The 22,101-nt window shown below is 40.7% G+C and overlaps 1 protein-coding gene across 1 annotated transcript in view; it reads right to left on the reverse strand.

Annotated features, from left to right (window-relative positions):
- GUCY2F (guanylate cyclase 2F, retinal) overlaps nt 1-5,870 on the reverse strand; it is a 104,321-nt gene extending 98,451 nt beyond the window's left edge. The window contains exon 1 of the mRNA XM_055393331.2: nt 5,141-5,870. Within this exon, the coding sequence (XP_055249306.2) occupies nt 5,141-5,870 (730 nt within the window). The remainder of the gene's footprint in view (nt 1-5,140) is intronic.
- Nucleotides 5,871-22,101: the final 16,231 nt, after the last annotated feature.

Raw genomic sequence — 22,101 nt, forward strand, 5'->3', positions numbered from 1 at the left:
ATCCTCCAGGCAAGAATACTGGAGTGGGTTGCCATTTCCTTCTCCAGGGGATCTTCCCAACCCAGGGATTGAATCCATGTCTCCTGCCTTAGCAGGCAGATTCTTTACAACTGAGCCACCCAGAAGCCCAGTGAGCACCAGAAACATAAATTTATGTGAAAGAAAAATGGCATACCAGCCAGTAATAAGCTAACCTTCTCTACCCTCCCTCCCCACCACAACGTCTCACTGCCACCACCACTGCCACCATCACGTGGGGCTGTGATCACTGTCATTGTGAGCAGGTCAGACGAAATCAGTCTTCCAACTATTTCCATTACTTCCAAACATTGCCAGTCCTCTCCAAAGGAAGGGATCCCTTTCTACTATGTTTTGTACATCCCAAAAGGTCCTACTCTGAAGGTTTGTTTAGGGGTCCATAGTGTTAAGAAGTAGCTTCATATCCAGCAGAATAAGGAAGAGGCCAGGTCCTGCCTTGCTCAGTCCTTCTCAGCTGAGGTCACCACGAAAACTTTAGTGCTTTTTCAGTCATGATAGTTAACAGCTAGGAATACTATTACAGTAGTATACTATACTGTATAAATACTATATACAGTAGTACTATATTTCTAGTCCCAGTCGAAAGGTGATAGAAAATCAGCTAGAGATGTCAACCACAAGTTGGCACTTGTCATGGGTGCTTGCCATCTACCTCTACAAGGATTGAATCATGTGTCGCTGCAGCTGCTGACCTTCAACACCCCTTGAAGGAGTTCAGGGTGGAGAGCAGAGATGAGGCACTCTGTGCTCCAGGAAACTGGCAGGACAGGTCTTCAGATAGTTAGATATTTTTAGGAGCTGACTTTATGAGGCCAATTCTTGTATCTCCTCATATCTAGAAAAGCACTAAAATCATTCATGGTGATGGCTGTTTCTTAAGACTAGCAGAGGCTTCCCAAGACCAGCAGAAACTTTCTACAAAAAATATGTGCTTGACTGCATGTACTCCTCCTTCACCGAAATCACATATATTCTGTCCTTTCCCCCTGCCTCTTTGGAGCAGTTTCTCAGAGATATCTGAGGTGCTGTCTCCCAGGCTGCTGTCCTCATATTGCCCCAGATAAAACAACTTGCAACTCTCACATTGTGCTTTTTTTTTTTAAGTCAACAGAGATTTGATCTAGTATGTGCTGAATCTGGTGTATTGTAACTGTCCTCACTTGTTCTGTTGGCCCAATCCATACTCATTGGGGCTTCCCTCATAGCTTAGTCAGTAAAGAATCTGCCTGCAATGCAGGAGACCCGGGTTCAGTTCCTGGGTCAGGAAGATCCCATGGAGATGAAAATGGCAACCCACTCCAGTACTCTTGCCTAGAGAATCCCATGGACAGAGGAACCTGGCAGGCTACAGTCCATGGGGTCACAAGAGTCAGACACGACTTAGTGACTAAACCACCACCATACTCATTTTCCACCACCACCATCACTCACCATTCCAACTCAGTTTCTCACCAGATCTCCCATTCTCTGATGGGACCAGAGATGTGCCCTGAACCTCAGGCTTCGCGGCTAAAGTCCCGATACTTAATTTATAGTCATACTCTGAATCCTGCTTCTCATGCTGCTATTGGCTGGTGCACTACTCTCAATGATCAACTGGACAACAAGTTTACCTTAAGACTCACTCCTCACCACCAGAACATCAGGATATCTGGAGGTGGTACTTTGGCTCCAATCATTTTGAATAGATGTCCAGGTATTTCCAGTGTGCAACCGGAGTGAGAACCATTGACCTAAGGGAACGAATCTCTAATAGTAGGGCAATAATAAGTGTTACTTGCTACCTCCCTGCCTCAAAAGAGTTGTGGGTGCTGAGAACTCAATCCTAACTCCTCTCAGTCTGAAAGCCCAAACAGCTTTGGGGCCTAGATTTATTTAACATTTCATGGTAGGGAACAAAATGTCATTTTAAAGAGTATACTATTTAGAATGGGTGGGATGTGAAATGCTTATGGAACGTAAACTTGCAGGAAGACACTGGGCTTCATGAAGATTTGTAACATATTATAAAATTATGATATTATATGTGTTAGCTTGTTTCTGGCATGACTCCTCCTTGGAAGTGGTTTTATATCTTTGAAAATAATTTTGTGCTCTGCTTTGAAAGTATCAGGCTCTATTATGAAATAATCAGAGCCACACTGATTGCTTAACATTTATAGGATCTTATAGACTGGAGCAAGGAGCAAAGAAATAGAGGAAAACAACAGAATAGCAAAACAAGAAATCTTTTCAAGAAAATTAGAGATATCAAGGGAACATTTCATGCAAAGATGGGCTCGATAAAGGACAGAAATGGTATGGACCTAACAGAAGCAGAAGATATTAAGAAGAGGTGGCAAGAATACACAGAAGAACTGTACAAAAAAGATCTTCACGACGAAGATAATCACGATGGCGTGATCACTCACCTGGAGCCAGACATCTTAGAATGTGAAGTCAAGTGGGCCTTAGAGAGCATCACTACGAACAAAGCTAGTGGAGGTGATGGGATTCCAATTGAGCTATTTCAAATCCTGAGAAATGATGCTGTGAAAGTGCTGCACTCAATATGCCAGAAAATTTGGAAAACTCAGCAGTGGCCACAGGACTGGAAAAGGTCAGTCTTCACTCCAATCCCAAAGAAAGGCAATGCCAAAGAATGCTCAAACTACTGCACAATTGCACTCTATCTCACACGCTAGTAAAGTCATGCTCAAAATTCTCCAAGCCAGGCTTCAGTAGTATGTGAACCGTGAACTTCCAGATGTTCAAGCAGGTTTTAGAAAAGGCAGAGGCACCAGAGATCAAATTGCCAACATCCGCTGGATCATGGAGAAAGCAAGAGAGTTCCAGAAAAACATCTATTTCTGCTTCATTGACTATGCCAAAGCCTTTGACTGTATGGATCACAATAAACTGTGGAACATTCTGAAAGAGATGGGAATACCAGACCACCTGACCTGCCTCTTGAGAAACCTGTATGCAGGTCAGGAAGCAACAGTTAGACCTGGACATGGAACAACAGACTGGTTCCAAATAGGAAAAGGAGTACGTCAAGGTTGTATATTGTCACCCTGCTTGTTTAACTTATATGCAGAGGGCATCATGAGGAACGCCGGGCTGGAAGAAGCACAAGCTGGAATCAAGATTGCAGGGAGAAATATCAATAACCTCAGATATGCAGATGACACCACCTTTATGGCAGAAAGTGAAGAGGAACTCAAAAGCCTCTTGATGAAAGTGAAAGAGGAGAGTGAAAAGGTTGGCTTGAAGCTCAACATTCAGAAAACGAAGATCATGGCATCTGGTCCCATCACTTCATGGGAAATAGATGGAAAAACAGTGGAAACAGTGTCAGACTTTATTGTTTTGGGCTCCAAAATCACTGCAGATGCTGACTGCAACCATGAAATTAAAAGACGCTTACTCCTTGGAAGGAAAGTTATGACCAACCTAGATAGCATATTAAAAAGCAGAGACATTACTTTGCCAACCAAGGTCCGTCTAGTCAAGGCTATGGTTTTTCCCGTGGTCATGTATGGATGTGAGAGTTGGACTGTGAAGAAAGCTGAGCACTGAAGAATTGATGCTTTTGAACTGTGGTGTTGGAGAAGACTCTTGAGAGTCCCTTGTACTGCAAGGAGATCCAACCAGTCCTTCTAAAGGAGATCAATCCTGGGTGTTCTTTGGAAGGACTGATGCTGAAGCTTAAACTCCAATACTTTGGCCACCTCATGCGTCGAGTTGACTCACTGGAAAAGACTCTGATGCTGGGAAGAATTGGGGGCGGGAGGAGAAGGGGACGACAGAGAATAAGATGGCTGGATGGTATCACCGACTCGATGGACATGAGTTTGAGTGAACCCCGGGAGTTGGTGATGGACAGGGAGGCCTGACGTGCTGTGATTCATTGGGTCACAAAGAGTTGGACACGACTGAGCGACTGAACTGAACTGATAGACTGGAGCTAGAAACAGACTACTGTAGTTCCTGGAACTAAATATTCTTGCCCTCATCCTCCCATAATGATCATAATTAAGGTCCAATACTGGAGATACTCAACACTTAAACTGAGTTTCTGGGTATAGGCCAGCCCCAAGCTGGACCATTCTCTAACAAGTGCATTGACATGTTAAGGAAATGACTGGGACCAGGACTAATCCTAGAGGTAATCAGTTTGACAAGTAATTTCTGAGCTATCTGTCTTAAAGTGATGGAATGACTACAATAGAGGTTGAGCAGTGTTCCCACAAATCACTGCTACTTTCCAGAAAAAGGTAAGGTGGAGATTAAACAATTAGAATAGGAAAAAAAATCAAGACCCAGTGTCACAAGGGCTTGCAATAAGTACATGTAAAACATATCCATCTGATTTAAGAGGACCAGGAAGAGTCCTCCCCTTCCCCCAAATGCACCCAACTCGCCCTTCGTCAGTGGGTCAGTCCTCTGCTTCACAGTTGCTCCATGGTCTCTGCAAGAATCATCTTTGAACAGAAAACTTCCCTTGGAAGGGGAATGGTTACAATTTAGGTAGGTTTCTCATTTTAATATGCTTTCTTTTATCAGCTAGGTCCCTCCATATCAGCTCATTGTGTGCTGCAGAGAGAGAAAAACCCTGCTTTCAAGGACTGGAAAGCAAGAAGGGGTGGGTGTGCATTTTGGAGTCCAGAGAAGACACGTTCTAAGTGAGAGGTGATGACCCAGAGGCACTGGGCATCTATGAGGGAAAGTACCCAGAAGGGAATCAAAGATAAATCTCACTTCAGTGACTAGACTGGACAAAAATAAAGCTCTAAGAACACCCCTTCTCAGCTGATCTGAAACTGCCGAGGTCCTAAGAGCATGGAGGGTGTGTGGCCATAGGTGCTCTTGATGCTAATCTTCCCCACCGAGGTGCTGAAAGCAGGCACTGGCAACCAAGGGCATTTGAACCACAGAGGTCTTTGTACTTAGTTCATAAAATAGGCTCTGTTGAAGCAGGACAGTCTTGGGACCTTAGTGTGATTGAAAGGGCTCAAATGCATGAAGAACTGGGGAGTAATGTGCTATCCTAGGCTGTGAGGGTCAGAAACCTTTCACTGAAGCCACATTGAAAGCTGAGCCCCGAGAAAGCACTCACTGCGAATTCTATCTGCCTGGCGAATCTGCTGGAGAGCTTTCTGGATGCTTTGACTGTCTTGTCCTGTGGTCAGGACGACCCCTACTGGTAGGCCGCGGCTCCGAAGAGCACTTGCAACTCGATAGGCTGTGTGCATCCAAATGTCTTCATCTGAGGAAATGACTCCAGCGTGAGCCCACTGGAAATATTTCATGACAGTTAGCAGCACCCGGATGGGAGAAGGGAGGGTCCGAGAAAAAGTCGGGTGGCTATTTTTAATGTCTAATTCATAATTCACACAAGCCCAGGAGAAAATCCCTTTGTCCCAGCTGTTTCCCAGGAGTGAGGCTGCCTCACAGTAGCCAGGGTTGGCAGGTCCAATAAACCCTGAGGCCATCTCATGGTGGGAAATGAAACTGGAGAGAGCCCTGGAAGCCTGGCAGTCTTCATTGAAAATCACATATTCAAGAGAGTGACCCAGGTCAAAGGCTGGGTCCTTGTTGATCCGCTCAGTGGCTAACTGAGCAGCAGTCTCAGGCAGGGCCTTTGAGAACAATGGATCACAAGTCCAAGGGCCCACCACCCCTATCTTGTAGGGTGGTGCCCACACCTGCAGTGGGAGAGACATAAGGACCAAGAGCCACAAACACCACAGGAGCTTGAAAGATGAAAGGCCATGTTGTCCTCGCTGTCTTCCCAGAGTTGCGAACCAGAGCATAAGGTGGGAGAAGGGCCAGGGTCCCAAGAACATAGCCCTCCTGCTTCCAGCAGGCTAATGAAGAAATACTGGAAGGTGATTCTGTTGTTCCGAGATGTACAGTGGGGTGTCCAAGTGCCTGTCAATCAGAAGAAAAGGTATATTACTCCCATTATTCCTGAAGCTTCTGGAAGTAAAAGTTATGAAAGGAACGTGTGTGTTAGTTGCTCAGTCGTGTCCAACCTTTTGCGACCCATGGACTGGAGCCCGCCAAGCTCCTCTGTCCATGGGATTTTTTAGGCAAGAATACTGGAGTGGGTTGCCATTTCCTCCTCCAGGGGATCTTCCCAACCCAGGAATCGAGCCCATGTCTCCTGTGTCTCTTGAATTGCAGGCTGATTCTTTACCCACTGAGCCATGAAAAGAATGTGAGTCCCTAAACTGTAAGTTTCTCTCCCCGACCCTGATCAAAACTCTTCTTGTTCCTCTAGTTCTTGTAATCCTCATCTTAGTAGATGACACCTCCATCTATACTCGCTCTGGTCAGAAACCTGGCAATCAGCTGAGATTCTTTCTTCTTCTGCCTCTTACTCAATCCATCCCCAATTACTGTTGATTCAACTTCAGCAATAGCTGCTCATCTCATAGTGTTGTAAGGATTACATGGATTAAAAAATACAGCAAATGCTTTTAACATTTAATATTTTAACATAATAACACATCATTAATGTTATTTTAGTGATATTATTATTATAGTTTCAAGTATGTCCATTTTTCTCAACCACACTGCCCTCCTGGGGCCAGATGTAGATGTTAATAGATAATGGCAATGCAGAGTAAAACGTGCTATGATTGAAGTAGCCGAGACAGAGGAAGACAGAGAGGGTCATCCAAGCCCAAATTTCAGGGGAGTAGAAGAGGGACTGCCATTCCTTTCATGGCTCAGTGGGTAAAGAATCCACCTGCAATGCAAGAGGCATAAGACACAGGTTTGATCCCTGGGTTGGGAAGATCCCCTGGAGAAGGAAATGGTAACCCACTCCAGTATTCTTGCCTGGAGAATCCCATGGACAGAGGAGCCTGGTCGGCTCCAGTCCATGGGTCGCAAAGGGCTGGACATGACTGAGACACTAACACACACAGAAGAGGGAGGAGGAGGGAAGTCTCTCTGAGTTGAGCTTCAAAGAAAAGTTAGCCAGGTGAATGGGGTTGCCAAGGGGTTGCTAAGAGCCTTCCAGGCAGAAGGAACAATATGCAGTAAGGACCAGAGGTGGAAAAAGGAAAAGGATATATTGACAGTAGATTCTCAGAATTGCAAGACATTTGTTCTGCTCAGGCCTGTGGTGTCAACCAAGGCAGGGGCCAGATCACCAAGAGTCCTATATACCATTTATAGCTTTTAGATTTAATCATGTAGATAATAGCTTTAAGCAGAGAAATGGTATAACAGGATTCCTATTTTTTAAAGATTACTCAAATAAGAGGGCAGAGAATAGGTTGAAAGGGGGCAGGGAGACCAGTTTTGAGGCTATTGTAGTAATCCATATGAGAAATGATGGCAGGGATTTCACTGGTGGTCCAGTGGTTAAGAATCTGCTTGCTAGTGCAGGGGATGCACATTTGATTCCTGGTTGAGGAACTAAGATCGCACATTCCTCAGGGCTATGGAGCCCACATGCCACAACTAGAGACCAGCTGGTGCACCACAACGAAGATCCTGCATGCCTCAATTAAGACCCAATGCAGCCAAATAAATAAATATTTTTTAAATCTTAAAAAGTATCACTCACCTAGAGCCAGACATTCTGGAATGTGAAGTCAAGTGGGCCTTAGGAAGCATCAGTATGAACAAAGCTAGTGGAGGTGATGGAATTCCAGTTGAGCTATTCTAAATCTTAAAAAGATGCTGTGAAAGTGCTGCACTCAATATGCCAGAAAATTTGGAAAACTCAGCAGTGGCCACAGGACTGGAAAAGGTCCGTTTTCATTACAATCCCAAAGAAAGGCAATGCCAAAGAATGCTCAAACTACCGCACAATTGCACTCATCTCACATGCTAGCAAAATAATGCTCAAAATTCTCCAAGCCAGGCTTCAGCAATATGTGAACCATGAACTCCCAGATGTTCAAGCAGGTTTTAGAAAAGGCAGAGGAACCAGAGATCAAATTGCCAACATCTGCTGGATCATCGAAAAAGCAAGAGAGTTCCAGAAAAACGTCTATTTCTGCTTTATTGACTATGCCAAAGCCTTTGACTGTGTGGATCACAATAAACCGTGGAAAATTCTGAAAGAGATGGGAATACCAGACCACCTGACCTGCCTCCTGAGAAACCTGTATGCAGGTCAGGAAGCAACAGTTAGAACTGGACATGGAACAACAGACTGGCTCCCAAAAGGAAAAGGAGTATGTCAAGGCTGTATATTGTCACCCAGCTTATTTAATTTATATGCAGAGTACATCATGAGAAACCCTGGGTTGGATGAAGCACAAGCTGAAATCAAGACTTCTGGGAGAAATATTAATAACCTCAGATATGCAGATGACACCACCCTTATGGCAGAAAGTGAAGAAGAACTGAAGAGCCTCTTGATGAAAGTGAAGGAGGAGAGTGAAAAAGTTGGCTTAAGGCTCAACATTCAGAAAACTAAGATCATGGCATCCGGTCCCATCACTTCATGGCAAACAGATGGGGAAATAGTGAGAGACTTCATTTTTGGGGGCTCCAAAATCACTGCAGATGGTGACTGCAGCCATGAAATTAAAAGACGCTTACTCCTTGGAAGAGAAGTTATGACCAACCTAGACAGCATATTAAAAAGCAGAGACATTACTTTGCCAACAAGGGTCCATCTAGTCAAGGCTATGGTTTTTCCAGTAGTCATGCAGGGATGTGAGAGTTGGATTACAAAGAAAGCTGAGCGCCAAAGAATTGATGCTTTTGAACTGTGGTGTTGGAGAAGATTCTTGAGAGTCCCTTGAACTGCAAGGAGATCAAACCAGTCCATCCTAAAGGAAATCAGTCCTGAATATTCATTGGAAGTACTGATACTGAAGCTGAAACTCCAATACTTGGGCCACCTGATGTGAAGAGCTGACTCATTGGAAAAGACCCTGATGCTGGGAAAGATTGAGGGCAGGAAGAGAAGGGGACGACAGATGATGAGATGGTTGGATGGCATCACCAACACAATGGGCATGAGTTTGAGTAAACTCTGGGAGTTGGTGATGGACAGGGAGGCCTGGCATGCTGCAGTCCATGGGGTCACAAAGAGTCAGACATAACTGAGCAACTGAACTGAACTGAACTAAACCTTAAAAAAGGAAAGGACAGCACACCAAGAGAGTAGTAAGGATTAAAAATAGAAATGAGATTAAGAAGGTAAAACCAATAATAACTTAGTGACTGACAAGATGCAGAAGTTAATGGGAGAAAAAAGGAGGATTCCAAGATGATTTTGAGCTATGCAACTGGTTGGAAAATGACACAAGTCTCTAAGATAGAGAACACTCAAGAATGGGTGGGAAGTATATTGTATTCAATTAGACATGTCGAACTGATGTTGTCTGTAGACTAACCAAGTAGCAAGTTCCAAGTAGCAAGTCGACAATTTGACATACTGGATCTCATAACAGAAAGCTGAGCTAGATATATTAATTTGAGTGTAATCAATTGATAGAGGGCAACTGAAGACATGGCAGTGTATAAATCAACAAAAGAGAGTTGCAGAGTAAAGTAAGAAGTCAGAGGACAAAGCCCTGAGAACCCACAACACAAAGTTCAGGCAGAGAAAAGGGAGGTCATAACGAAAACTTCCATGAACAGTATAGAAAAACAGCAAAATCCAGGAGCTACTGGTGTCTTACAATTCAAGGAAGATAACGCTTTCAGAATGAAAAGGGTTTATCACATCTCACGTTCTGTTGAGAAGTCAGGTAAGCTAAAGATAGAAAGGTATCTGTCCTTCAGATTTAGATTCAGAGAGTAAGGTTGCAAGTGGAAGGACCCACAATAAGTCAAAAATGAATGGGAAATTTTTATAATGTATTTTAAATTATTATTTTTTATTTTTTTGGCTGCCCCAGGCCTTAGCGTTGGCCCCAGGGATCTCTGATCTTCATTATGGCATGTGGAATCTTTTAGTTGCATAGAACCTTTTTAGTTGTGGCATGTGCAATCCAGTTTCTTGACCAGGTATCAAACCTGGGCACCCTGCATTGGAAGCTTTGGAGTCTTAGCCACTGGACCACCAGGGAAGTCCCACTGAATGGGAATTAATGAAGTCAGTAAATGTAGAGAACTCTTTCAACACAATGCATGCAAAGCCTTTCTCCATTTGACCCTTGTTTTTCTCTATACCCCATCTCCCTGTTCTCATCTGATGCTATAGAAAATTTTTTACAGTTCTACAGACATGTATCACATAGTTTGTCAAGCATAGGATTTGGAAAATGCCATTCCTTCTGCCTGAATGTCCTCCTCCTTCCTCCCATACTCCACTTTCAGATTCTCCTGATGAGCCTTCTACCAGCAAAACCCAAATGAAGTGTTCACCACTCTGTTCAGCCTTAGTTAACACTCCCAGGTTGAGTTCATTGTTTTTCCACCTGTGCCTCATACTTACACCCATTAGGAAAGGTGTTCTTTTGATTTATAAACAGTCCCTATTTCTGGTCTATGTTGTGACAAGGATATTGAACTGTTTGATATCTCTGTATTTACAAGATGTCACACTTTCAACTATAAGGGGTGGGCAATGAGGGCAACTTTCTATGGGCAGCAGAGCCCCCTGTAATGGGATTTCCTAGCGATCTTCTTCATCACCCTAATGCCTAGCCAATGCATAGTAGATACCAGATAAATGTTTGTGAAATCAATTAATAAAACATTAAATTTGGTCTAAGGTCAAGAATAGCCTCACTGAATATAAAAAGAAGAAGAATTACTTGCTTGGGAGTGATGTTAATGAGGAAAATCCTTAGTGAACTGTCAATTCCAAACAAAGATCAAAATAATATGATACTCTTCATGGCTAATAATCAGCACTGGTAGGAACTGGGCAAACCCAACTGGTTGCTTATTGCCAGCAACAATTCTTCCTGTGCTAGGTCTGTTGGTTATTATCATGACTTTCATCCCTCATTTTATGAGAAAATTTGACTCTTCAAGAAACCAGCCAGAGGAACATCTGCTGGATCTTACAGACCTATCACAATAGTATGCTCCATAATCTGTGAGCAGGTGAAAGCTCATGAAAAGGACAGTCAAGAATGACAGTTGAGGAGACAGCTCAAATAACAGCATGAACTGGGGGTATGTAGGTTTGAGGGGGAAACTTCCAACTTTGCTTTGGAGGTGGTGGAAAGGTAGTTCTGCACTGCTTATATGCATAAAGACATCAAATTTATTCCTAGACTTTCAAAAATGATCTAGTGCAACCTTCCTCCCCTGAAATAGATGCATTCTGTGTGCTCTGGTGAAAGCATCTGGATGAGATTTATGATGGACAAGGTGTTGAGATGGGGACTCAGCCTCCAAAGAGCTCTCAGCCTAGCACTACAAGGTGAGCTCTAGTCAGGAGCCACATACTTCTCTCTCCATCCTCGCCTGGCCCTGATCACTTATTTGGCATGACAAAACTTGGGAGCCAGGTCAGTCTAGGAGCACACCCTTCGCTGGAGTAGCATGGGAAAGGTCCCCATTTTTATACTGGGACAACGACACTGAGCTGTATGATCTGTCTTTTTAGGACCTCGCTCTTTCAACCACTAGGATTCAGCAGAATGAAGGTCATTCTATATGGGGAACAGAGTTCTGTTGACAGCAGCAGAGCCAGGAGGCCAATTAACTGCCTCTTCTTCCCCAAACATACCTAGTTTGATGGGTTATCTTCCAGAAGTAGTACATTTAAATCAGAAATTAGCACTAGGAAATAAAAGACTAAGACTTACTGAGTTTTCTTGCTTTGTATCAAACACTGGGCTAAATTCTGCATGTATTACCTTATTTTTAAAACTCAATATCCATCAACAGATGAATGGATAAAGAAGATGTAGTGTGTGTGTGATATTATACACACACATATATGTGTGTGTTTATATATATATATATATATATATGCACACATATAATGGAATACTACTCAGCCATAAAAAAGAATGAAATAATTTCATTTGCAGCAACATGGGTGCAACTAGCTGGAGGAGGAAATGGCAACCCATTCCACTATTCTTGCCTGGGAAATTCCATAGACAGAGGAGCCTGGTGGGTTATGTATAGTCCATGGGGTCACAAAAGAGTCAGATACAATTGAGTGACTAAGCACTCATGCACGGGAACAACTAGAGATTATCATACTAAGAAAAGAAAGTCAGAAAGAAAGACAAACACCATATGGTATCACTTATATGTGGAATCTAAAGTATGGCAAAAATGAACCTATCAAAAAAACAGAAACAGACTCACAGACATAGAGAATAGACTTGTAGTTGTCAAGAGGGTGGGTGGGGAGGAAAGGACTGGTTGGGGTTAACAAATTTAAACTATTTTACATAGGATGGACAGGCAACAAAGTCCTACTACAGAGCACACGGAACTATATTTAATATCCTGTGATAAACCATAATGGAAAAGAATATAAAAAAGAATGTATATATGTATACAACTGAGTCACTTTGCTGTACAACAGACATTGGTACAGCATTGTAAATAAACTATTCTTCAATGAAAAATAAAATTATGATAGTGATAACTAAGTAAAAACAAACAAAAAATAAAATCAACTCATCACAACCTTTTGAGGTAGGTACTATTATTACCCTCATTTACAGATGATGAAACTAAGACTCAGAAAGGTAACTTTAATAAGAGCACATAGTAGTAGGATGGGGATTTGTACCCCAGTTGATCAAGCACTGCCTGTCAACAGCTCCTAATCTATGAAATCACTGAGACCATCCTTATTGTACTTTCTATGCTACCCAGATTGAACCTGAATGATTCATTGGTGCTTTTTTTTTTAATCTCTTGTTCCCCTTGAAATAATAAATTAGGTAATGAGAGGGAGGGATGAACAGAAATTTATCATCCAACTGGAAGAAATTTGCCACCAGTGTTCCAGCCAAACCTGGGGACCCCTCACTCAGGGTGCAGTATTGCACAACTGAGGGAATGGGCTTCCAATCACATTGTACTCTATATTAAGCTAATCCTAGTCTTTGAGAGTGGAAGTCTTGGGAATATGACCTTTGGCACATTAGTTCTGCTTCTTAACTGCCTCATCTACAAAATAAGAGGTAAATTTAATGCCTTTGAGGTAAGGGATTAAATAAGAGAATGTTGAGCACGCAGCTGTCCTTCAGTAAATACTAGTTCTTCCTTGCTGTTTGGGAAGAGGACTGCATTAGGAATTGGAAGATGTGGATCCTTAACCCAGGACTGCCACTGACTCACCATAGGACATTGAAGATATCATTACCCCTTCTAGGTTTCTCTTTTACTCCCTCAATTGAACTAGAGGATCTTCAAGTCCTTTTCTTCTCTGACCTACATTGATCCTGGGATTCTGTACTTCTTCCAAGCAGTACTTGGAAGAGGTTTTCTAAACCTCTGCACTATTAAACTGCTTTCTGAATTCATTCAACATTCCCTAGGCTTTGCGGTTCTAATTAGATTTTGCTGAAATGTTTAGCACTTGCTTCTATCTGGCAGATCCAGTTCCTGATCATTTTAAATTCTGGTCTAGAATCCTCTATCAAGTACTTACAATGTGAAGTTCCCCCCACCCTTGCTGGAGTTATGCCACACTGAAAATCTGGACTCCTAGAACCATTCACTATCATATCATCATTATGAGGAAGGATACACTGAGAACCTGGTTTGTCCTAGGCGTGTGTAAGTGCTCAGTGGCTCAGTAGTGTCTGACTCTTTGCAACCTAATGGGCTGTAGCCTGCCAGGCTCCTTTGTCCATGGACTTTTCCAGGCAAGAATAGTGGAGAGGGTTTGCCATTTTCTCCTCCAGGGGATCTTCCCAACCCAGGGATTGAATCCATGTCTCTTGAATCTCCTGCATTAGCAGGCAGATTCTATACCACTGTGCCACCTGGCAAGCCAGGCCTGCAGCTACAAGAAAAAAAAGTGGCGGCATATAAGGCTTGGCCAAGAAATTTTACCAGGAAAAGAAACTATACACACATCAGAAGGAAAGGGGCAATAATGTCCATCAACATGGTTCTATGTAAAGTCAAATTTGTAAGTTCCCTACTTGTTTTTGCTCACTATGGTATCTCCAGGGCCATGCCCAACCTGAAACATTATAGGTATTCAGTCAATATTTGCTGAATAAAATAGTGAAGAGGAGACAAGGAGTACAAGTGAAATGTTTTATATTACCATGTTCTTGAAAAGGCTCTATTTTAGGCCTTGGTTAGGAACCACCTTTGGCAAATTATCCAGCAGGCAAAGTTTGTGTTCAAACTTCTAGTTGGGCTTTCTTTGCTCCCTCTATTAATTGAGAGGAAAAGCAACTCTACAGAAAGAAACTCTTTAAGTGATTTCCACTGATATGTAAAATAATAATATTTAATACTTTCCCCTTCTCCTTCCCAACAAATGGTGCTTGTTTTTAAACATGGGGTGGGGAGAAGTTTATGACAAAGGAATTAATCCATAATATTATCATTTCAATTTCAAGCATCAGTAGCAGGGAGGCAAAGGGGAATGGGCCACTATTTGAATAGAAAAATAAAGGGAGTTTTGGCACTTCTCAGATCAAAGCAGTCAGCTGTCTATTCTTGTTGTAAGGTTGGCATTTTTAAGTTAGAATTCAGGTCATTCCACCTAAGCAGAATGCTTACCCATTCCAAGTTCTAAAAAGTTTGTTTATCAAAAGCACTTTAAAGATTTTTATATCATGATCAAATTGGATTTATCCCTGGGATGTAAAGATGGTTAAAATTCATAAATCAATAAATATGATACTGCATGAACAAAATGAAGGATTAAAATCACATTACCATCTCAATAAAAGCAGGAAAAGCATTAGGTAAAATCCAACACCCTTTCATGATAAAAACGCTCAACAAAATAGGTAGAGAAGGAATGTACCTCAAAACAATAAAGACCATATATAATAAGCTCACAGTTCACATCATACTCAAGGGTGAAAAACTAAAAGCTTTTCCTCTAGATCACAAACAGGACAGGGATACTCTTTCTTACCACTCCTATTCAACTTAGTACTGGAAATCCTAGCCAGAGCAACTAAGCAAAAAAAAGAAATAAAAGACGTCAAAATTGGAAATTAAGAAGTAAAGTTATCCTAGTTCCTAGATTACTTGACCGTATACACAGAAAACCCTAATGACTCAAAACAAAACCCCCACCTATTAGAACTTAAAAGTGAACACATGTACACCCGGGGCAGATTCATGTCAATGTATGGCAAAACCAATACAACAATAATGTAAAGTAACTAGCCTCCAATTAAAAAAAAAGTGAACTCAATAAAGTTGCAGGAATAAAGTCAACATACAAAAATTAGTTGCATTTCTATATACTAACAATGAACTATACAAAAAAATTAAATTTAAAATGCAATCCTATTTACAAGAGCATCAAAAAATAATAAACTACTTAGGAATAAATTTGGCAAAGGAGGTGAAAGACTTTCACACTGAAAACTATATGACAATGATGAAAGAAATTAAGGAATACTCTCAAATAAATGAAAAGATATCCCAGAAAATGGATTCGAAGAGTTAATATTCTAAAGATGTCCTTACTACACAAAGCAATCTATAGATTCAGTATTATTCCCATCAAAATTCCAATATTTTTATAGAAACAGAAAAATAATCCTAAAATTCATATTGAACCACAAAAAAATCTGAATAGCCAAAGCAATCCTGATAAAGCTGGAAGTATCACACTCCTGATACCAAAATACATTACAAAGCTACAGTAATCAAAACAGTGTGGTATTGGCATAATGACAGACATATAGACCAATGGAGCAGAATACAGAACATAGAAATAAACCCATGCATATAGAGTCAACTGATCTTTAGTAAGGGAGCCAAGAATACACTGTCCTCACTGTACTGTGAGGAAAGAAAGTTTTTTCAACAAATGATAATGGGAAAACTGAAAGGGATGAGTTGGACTCTTACTTTACACTCTATACAAAAATCAACTTGAATGGATCAAAAATCTAAATATGTAAGAGCTAGAACTATCAAACTCCTAGAAGAAAACAAGCAGAAATCTTCCTGGCATTAGTCTTGGCAATGATTTCTTGGATTTGATGCCAAAAGCACAGTAAACAAAAGCAAAAACAGAAAAGTAGGACTACATCAAACGAAAAGCTCTGCACAGCAAAGGAAATAATCAACAGGATGAAAAGGCAACCTACAGAGTGGGAGAAAATATCTGCAAATTCTAAATCTGATAAGTGGTTTATATTCAAAATATATAAAGAACTCCTACAACTCATCAGCAAATAATAATAATGTGATTTAAAAATGGGCAAGGGACATTAATAGATGTTTCTCTGAAGAATACATACAAATGCTATGTCTATGAATATAGACAGATAGTAGATGAAAAGGTGCTCAATATTACTAATCATCAGGGAAATGCAACTCAAAACCATAATGAGATACCCCTCACACTTGTCAAGATGGCTATTATTTTTTAAAAAGTGATATCAAATGTTGATAAACAAGCAGAGAAACTGGAATCCTTGCATACTGTTGGTGGGAATGTAAAATGGTGTTGCAGCTGTGGAAGACAGTATGGACATTGCTCAAAACATTAAAAATAGATCTACCATTTAATCTAGTAGTCCACCTTCTGGATATATATCTAACGAATTGAAACTAGGTTCTCAAAGAGATATCTGAACTCCCATGTTCATTTCAGCATTATTCAAAATAGCCAAGATACAGAAACAACCTAAATGTACATTGATGGATAAATGGAAAAGAAAATGTGGTATATACATAAAATGGAATATTATTAAGCCTTTAAAAACAAGGAAATCCTGCCATATGCAATTACATGGATTAACCTGGAGGATATTATGCTAAGTAAAATAAGCCATAACAAATATTGTATAATTCTACTTATATGAGCTATCTAACACAGTCAAATGCATTAAAGCAGAGAATAGAATAGTTGTTGATGAGGGCTATGGAGAGAGGGAAATGGTGAGTTGTTGTTCAATGAGTATAAAGTTTCAGTTAATCAAGTTGAAAAAGATCTAGTGATTTACTGTACAACACAATGCCTATAGTTAACAGTATATATTTTGCACTTAAAAATTTGTTAAGAGAATATATCTCATGTTAAGTGTTCTTATAATAAAAATTTAATTAAAATCTTGCTCTTTCTGTGTAGCATTTTTCAATTTTACACATTTACAACATGGATGCTTCCTCAAGGCACATGTCAGAAAATATCTTTCTATTTGTATTTGTCTAGGTGTTGCCCTTTGTTAAACAACTTCCAAGCTGAAGATTTGTCCCTCCATTCTTCCTGGGCTCTATTTCATGCCTTGGGTGGTATTTCTAACTCTTCTATGACTCCCTTGGAGACCAGAAAGTTCTGTGTTGCTCTAGAATTTAGTCTTGATCCCTGATCCCAGGACTTTTCAGAAGTAAACTTAGTCTGAGAAAAGATGTGGGAAGACAGAAAAGAGAGGAAGACAAGGAAGGAAAGAGGGAAGGGAAAAAAAGGAAGAGGGAGGGAGGGGTGAGAGAGGATACCCTAAGCTTTCTTCATTGGGTTTAAAAACAAAATTATAAAGTTCTCATGTAAAGAACACTGCCTTCACAACAAGCCTGCTGAAGCCTTCCTTCGGGTTAAAAAAAAATATGGATATAACTGAAAGTTTGAAGGCATGGAATTTTGAAAGTTGAATACCACTAACCCACAGCTCTTCTGGGGCTGTTGCCTAGATAACTCAGGTTTGAAGTCCTGCATGGAACTAGGCTTCCCTGAAAAGTAACTAGAGCATAGGGATGCAACATTTTATTTCTGGTAGCTTTCATAATGTGATGGGAAGCCTGATTTCACAAGGGAAATGACTGTTCTTTAAACCTGTACAAAGAAAGACTATGACAAATAGCTCTGAGGAAAATGTTTCCTCATCCTAGCTTGTCAAGCTGAAGACATCTATGCATGATCGATCTTTGCAGTTACAGCCTGAGTCAAGTTAACAGCCTGTGTAAGACAACATCAGAAAGAAATAAAAAAGAATCATGAGAGAAACTAAATGAAAACTTGGATGAGAGCCTTTGAGCCCAAATCTTGATTTAAAGTGTCCTGAAAGCTCCTTTTCCAACCCTTTTCTCTCATTCTTTCTCCTCTTTGATTCTTTATTTTGTTTCTTTTTCCCCCCACTACATACTGCTGTAAAACTGATGTATCTCAGTCAGAAGTCTGAGCTGCCAAGTGGGCTGTGTTTTTTGCCCACTACAATTTTTCTAATAAACAAGAGCTGTCAACTACTCACCATGTAATTCACTGCTCAAATGTCTTCAATTTACCGTCTGCACAGGCAAATCTCTGGCATGGCTACTCAGTGTGTCCATTTTGGTGCATCCTCTACGCATTCATAATCCTGCCAAGGACTCCAGTCTGTTGATAAATTCCATTAATGGGGTAAATAATTGAAAGGGATAGTAAACCGTTTTTAAAATTACTCTTCAGCATCCCTAGCCCAAGACTAGGATAAGGATTTAGAGACACTTCTAATCCTTTAAATTGATCCCATCAGTAGCAGAATTAGTGCTGACCTAAATGCATTGACCCAGAGATTAACAAACAGTCCCCTGGATAAATTCATCCTCAACAGACTACTTACTGCCTTCTTCTACCTTTCAAAGTTGGACTCATATACCCTCGGATTTTGCCTCTGAGTTCTTTGTTCTTCCTTTTTCCATTCTAATAATCACATATCACCCTTTTTCCAGGATGGCTTTAAACGCCAGAACATTCATCAGTTGTGATTCCAGTCCAGGATATGAAAGGTTGCAGGCTGACTCCCTGCAAAATTCAAAGTAGGTGAAGTTTGTCTCCTTCTTCTGTTCTCCTTGAATGCCTTCACTGCCTTTCCTTCCAAGAGAAACCCCCAACTCCCTCCCCTCAACTTTGCACGTACCCTTACCCTTTAAATCTATCCGTTTTCCCTTAGCAATCTTCCTTGTCATGAGCATCATTCATTCAGGGAACTGTTCTGGAATCCTAAGGTAAGAGCTGAGGTGTTGGTGGCTAAAAGTGACTTCTGTTAAATGATTACTACCACATGGCAGACATTAAAAAAACTAACAGCCTTATTGAGACACAATTCACATAACATAAAATTCACTCCTTAAAAGCATACAATTTGGTGGCTTTGATATATATAACCACACAGTTGTATAACCATCACCACTGTCCAATTCCAAAGCATTTTTATCACTCCCCACAAAGAAATCTTGTAACCATTTAGCAGTCATTCTCTATTCTTCCCCTCCTCCCAGCCATTGTCAACCACCAATCTACTTTCTGTGGATTTGCCTATTTTGGAAATTTCATATAAATGCACACATACAGTATGCTGTCATTTGTGACTTGGCACAATGTTTTCAAAGGTCAATACATATGGTAGCATGGATCAGTACTTCATTCACTTCTATTAATATCACTGAATAATTTTCTACTTTATTGAATGTATCACATTTTGTTCACTCATTTATGAATGGATAGACATTTGGGTAATTTCCACTTTTTAGCTAGTATGAATAATGCTTCTACCAACATTGTGTACAAGTTTTTGTGTGGACATACTTTTTCAATTCTTTTGTGTATATGCCTAAACATAAAATTACTGGGTCATGTGATGATAACTCTGTTTAGCTTTCTGAGCAACTGTCAAACTGTTTTCCAAAGAGGCTATACCTGAGATTTCCCTGGCAATCCAGTGGTTGGGACTCTGTGCTTCCACTGTAGGGGCCCAGGTTCCATCCTTAGTCAGGAAACTAAGATCCCACAAGTTGCACATGGAGGCCAAACAAACAAATTTTTAAAAAACTAAAAAAGCAAAGAGACTGTACCATTTTACATTCCCACCATAAATACAGAAGAGTTCTTATTTCTCCACCTGTTCTTGCCAATACTCATTATTTGTCTGCCTTCTTTTTAGTAAACATTTTTATATGTATATAATCTCATTTTATATTCACAATAACCATGAAAGCAGCTATTATTTCCCCCATTCTGTAAAGGAAGATACCAAGACTCGGGTAAGTTAGACAATAATAATATTTATTGAGTACTGATGATATGGCCGGCATCCCTATCTTGGAATCCCTAGTTCCTTTAATCTGCACAGTGATCCCATAAGGTAGATACTGTTTGAACTGTGGACATAAAGATAGGAGGTTAAAGCAACTTACCCAAAGTCACACAGCCACTAATCAGTGGAGCCAGAATATAAACCCAGACAGTCTTATTCTGAATAAGTGATGTAGTTAAAATTCAAACCCGAGGCCATCTGGCTCCAACAAAGCCCATTCTTATCCTTGCTACATTCCACCAATGCATCTCTTGGGCTATGCCTCCACGGCTGCTTGCATCTTAACAGGGGCTCCAGGAAAACCTGGTGACTACCCAAAGGAAACAATCCCTAATTGTGGAATGCTGGGTAACCTGACAGAAATATTCATGCAAGTGGGGGCCTTCTAGATCTACCTACAGTGCCAGCAGATACTTCACAGGAGTGTTCTAGGATGGATGCTCAAGGAGCCATATTCAAGAAAAGCTCAAAAATCCTGAATAGATATGAGATTCCAAATTTCTAGGTAGCAGTAGCTGAGAAATACATGAATAAAATTATATTAATAAAATTTACATAAAAATATATAAACTTCTAAAGAGATATTTTTACTGAGTTCCATAAACACTTGTCTCTCTCTTGTTAATAATGATAATTAACAGTTACTACAGGTTCACTATGTACTAGGCACTGTTCTATGGGCTTCACATATACTAAATCACTGAATCATCACAATAGTCTTATAGGATTTGTAGTATTACTATCACCCACATTTTATAGATGAGGAAACTGAAGCACAGAGAGGTCAAGTAACTTGCCCAAGGATACACAACTACTATGTGGCAGAGCCAGATTGTGAGAACAAATGGTCTAGCTTTAGTCAAGGCATCTTAAAAGGCATCATAGGGTGAGGCCACTGGATTTATCCATAAGCTCAAAAATATCCATTGAATCTCTAGACCTCCCTCAGTGACAGTATAATTAGTGATGATAAATGACAATGATTCAAAACCACTTAGGTTCCTTGTGAGTCTAAAAATTGCAAAAATTTTACATTCACTCGTGAGTATAGTCGTAGGGATCATTCCTATGGACCTTTTAGAATCACTGTGTCAGAAACATCAGCTACATTGTCTGATTAAATATTGTCCCTCAGGGGTCTTGTTGAAAAACGTTCATGGGATTCTACTGGATTTTATTGAAGCTTGTATCAGTTCCCATTCTATGTTCCCTATATTGAAGCCTAGTGATTTACAGAATTCAGGCATCTCTGGATTATCTTTATTTCCTAAGGAGCCATGGAACAAAAGGATCCAAAGGGATCCAACCCTCTCTCTCTTCTGTGATTGTGAAGCCAGACACATATCTCTAGATTCCTTTTTAACTTTAGCTCCAAAAGAAACACAATCCCTTAATATTTAATGATTCTTTTTTATACTGCTAAACACTACAGCATAGAGAAGGCAATGGCACCCCACTCCAGTCTTCTTGCCTGGAGAATCCCAGGAATGGGGGAGCCTGGTGGGCTGCCGTCTATGGAGTCGCACAGAGTCGGACACGACTGAAGCGACTTAGCAGGAGCAGCAAACACTACAGCAAACCTCCAATTATATACATCATGGGAAAGTGGCCAAGGCTTTCCATGACATTACCCTGGGATCTGTGCATTCTTTCGAGACACAGGATGAATAGTTTTGCAGGGCTGGGGCCTCAATTATAAAAATAGGTCCAGAATGATGTGTTCCTAGTTAATCATCCAGAACAAGGCTTGGACAAGTAGCTTTTTGCAGTCATGAAGTCATGTGAGAGCCTAAGGAGCAAGGGAAGTAGGGGAAGATGACTGAGAATGGGAGAGGAAAACTACAAGAAATGATATTATACAATCATACACATTTTGCCACAAGGGCTGCCATGTCATGTGTAACCCCACTGAGGATAAAGAGGAAAACAAAATTTAACAGTTGCT

The sequence above is a fragment of the Moschus berezovskii genome, chromosome X, assembly GCF_049115385.1.
Source record: "Moschus berezovskii isolate FMDL1 chromosome X, NW_MosBer_1.0, whole genome shotgun sequence".
Lineage (NCBI taxonomy): Eukaryota > Metazoa > Chordata > Mammalia > Artiodactyla > Moschidae > Moschus > Moschus berezovskii.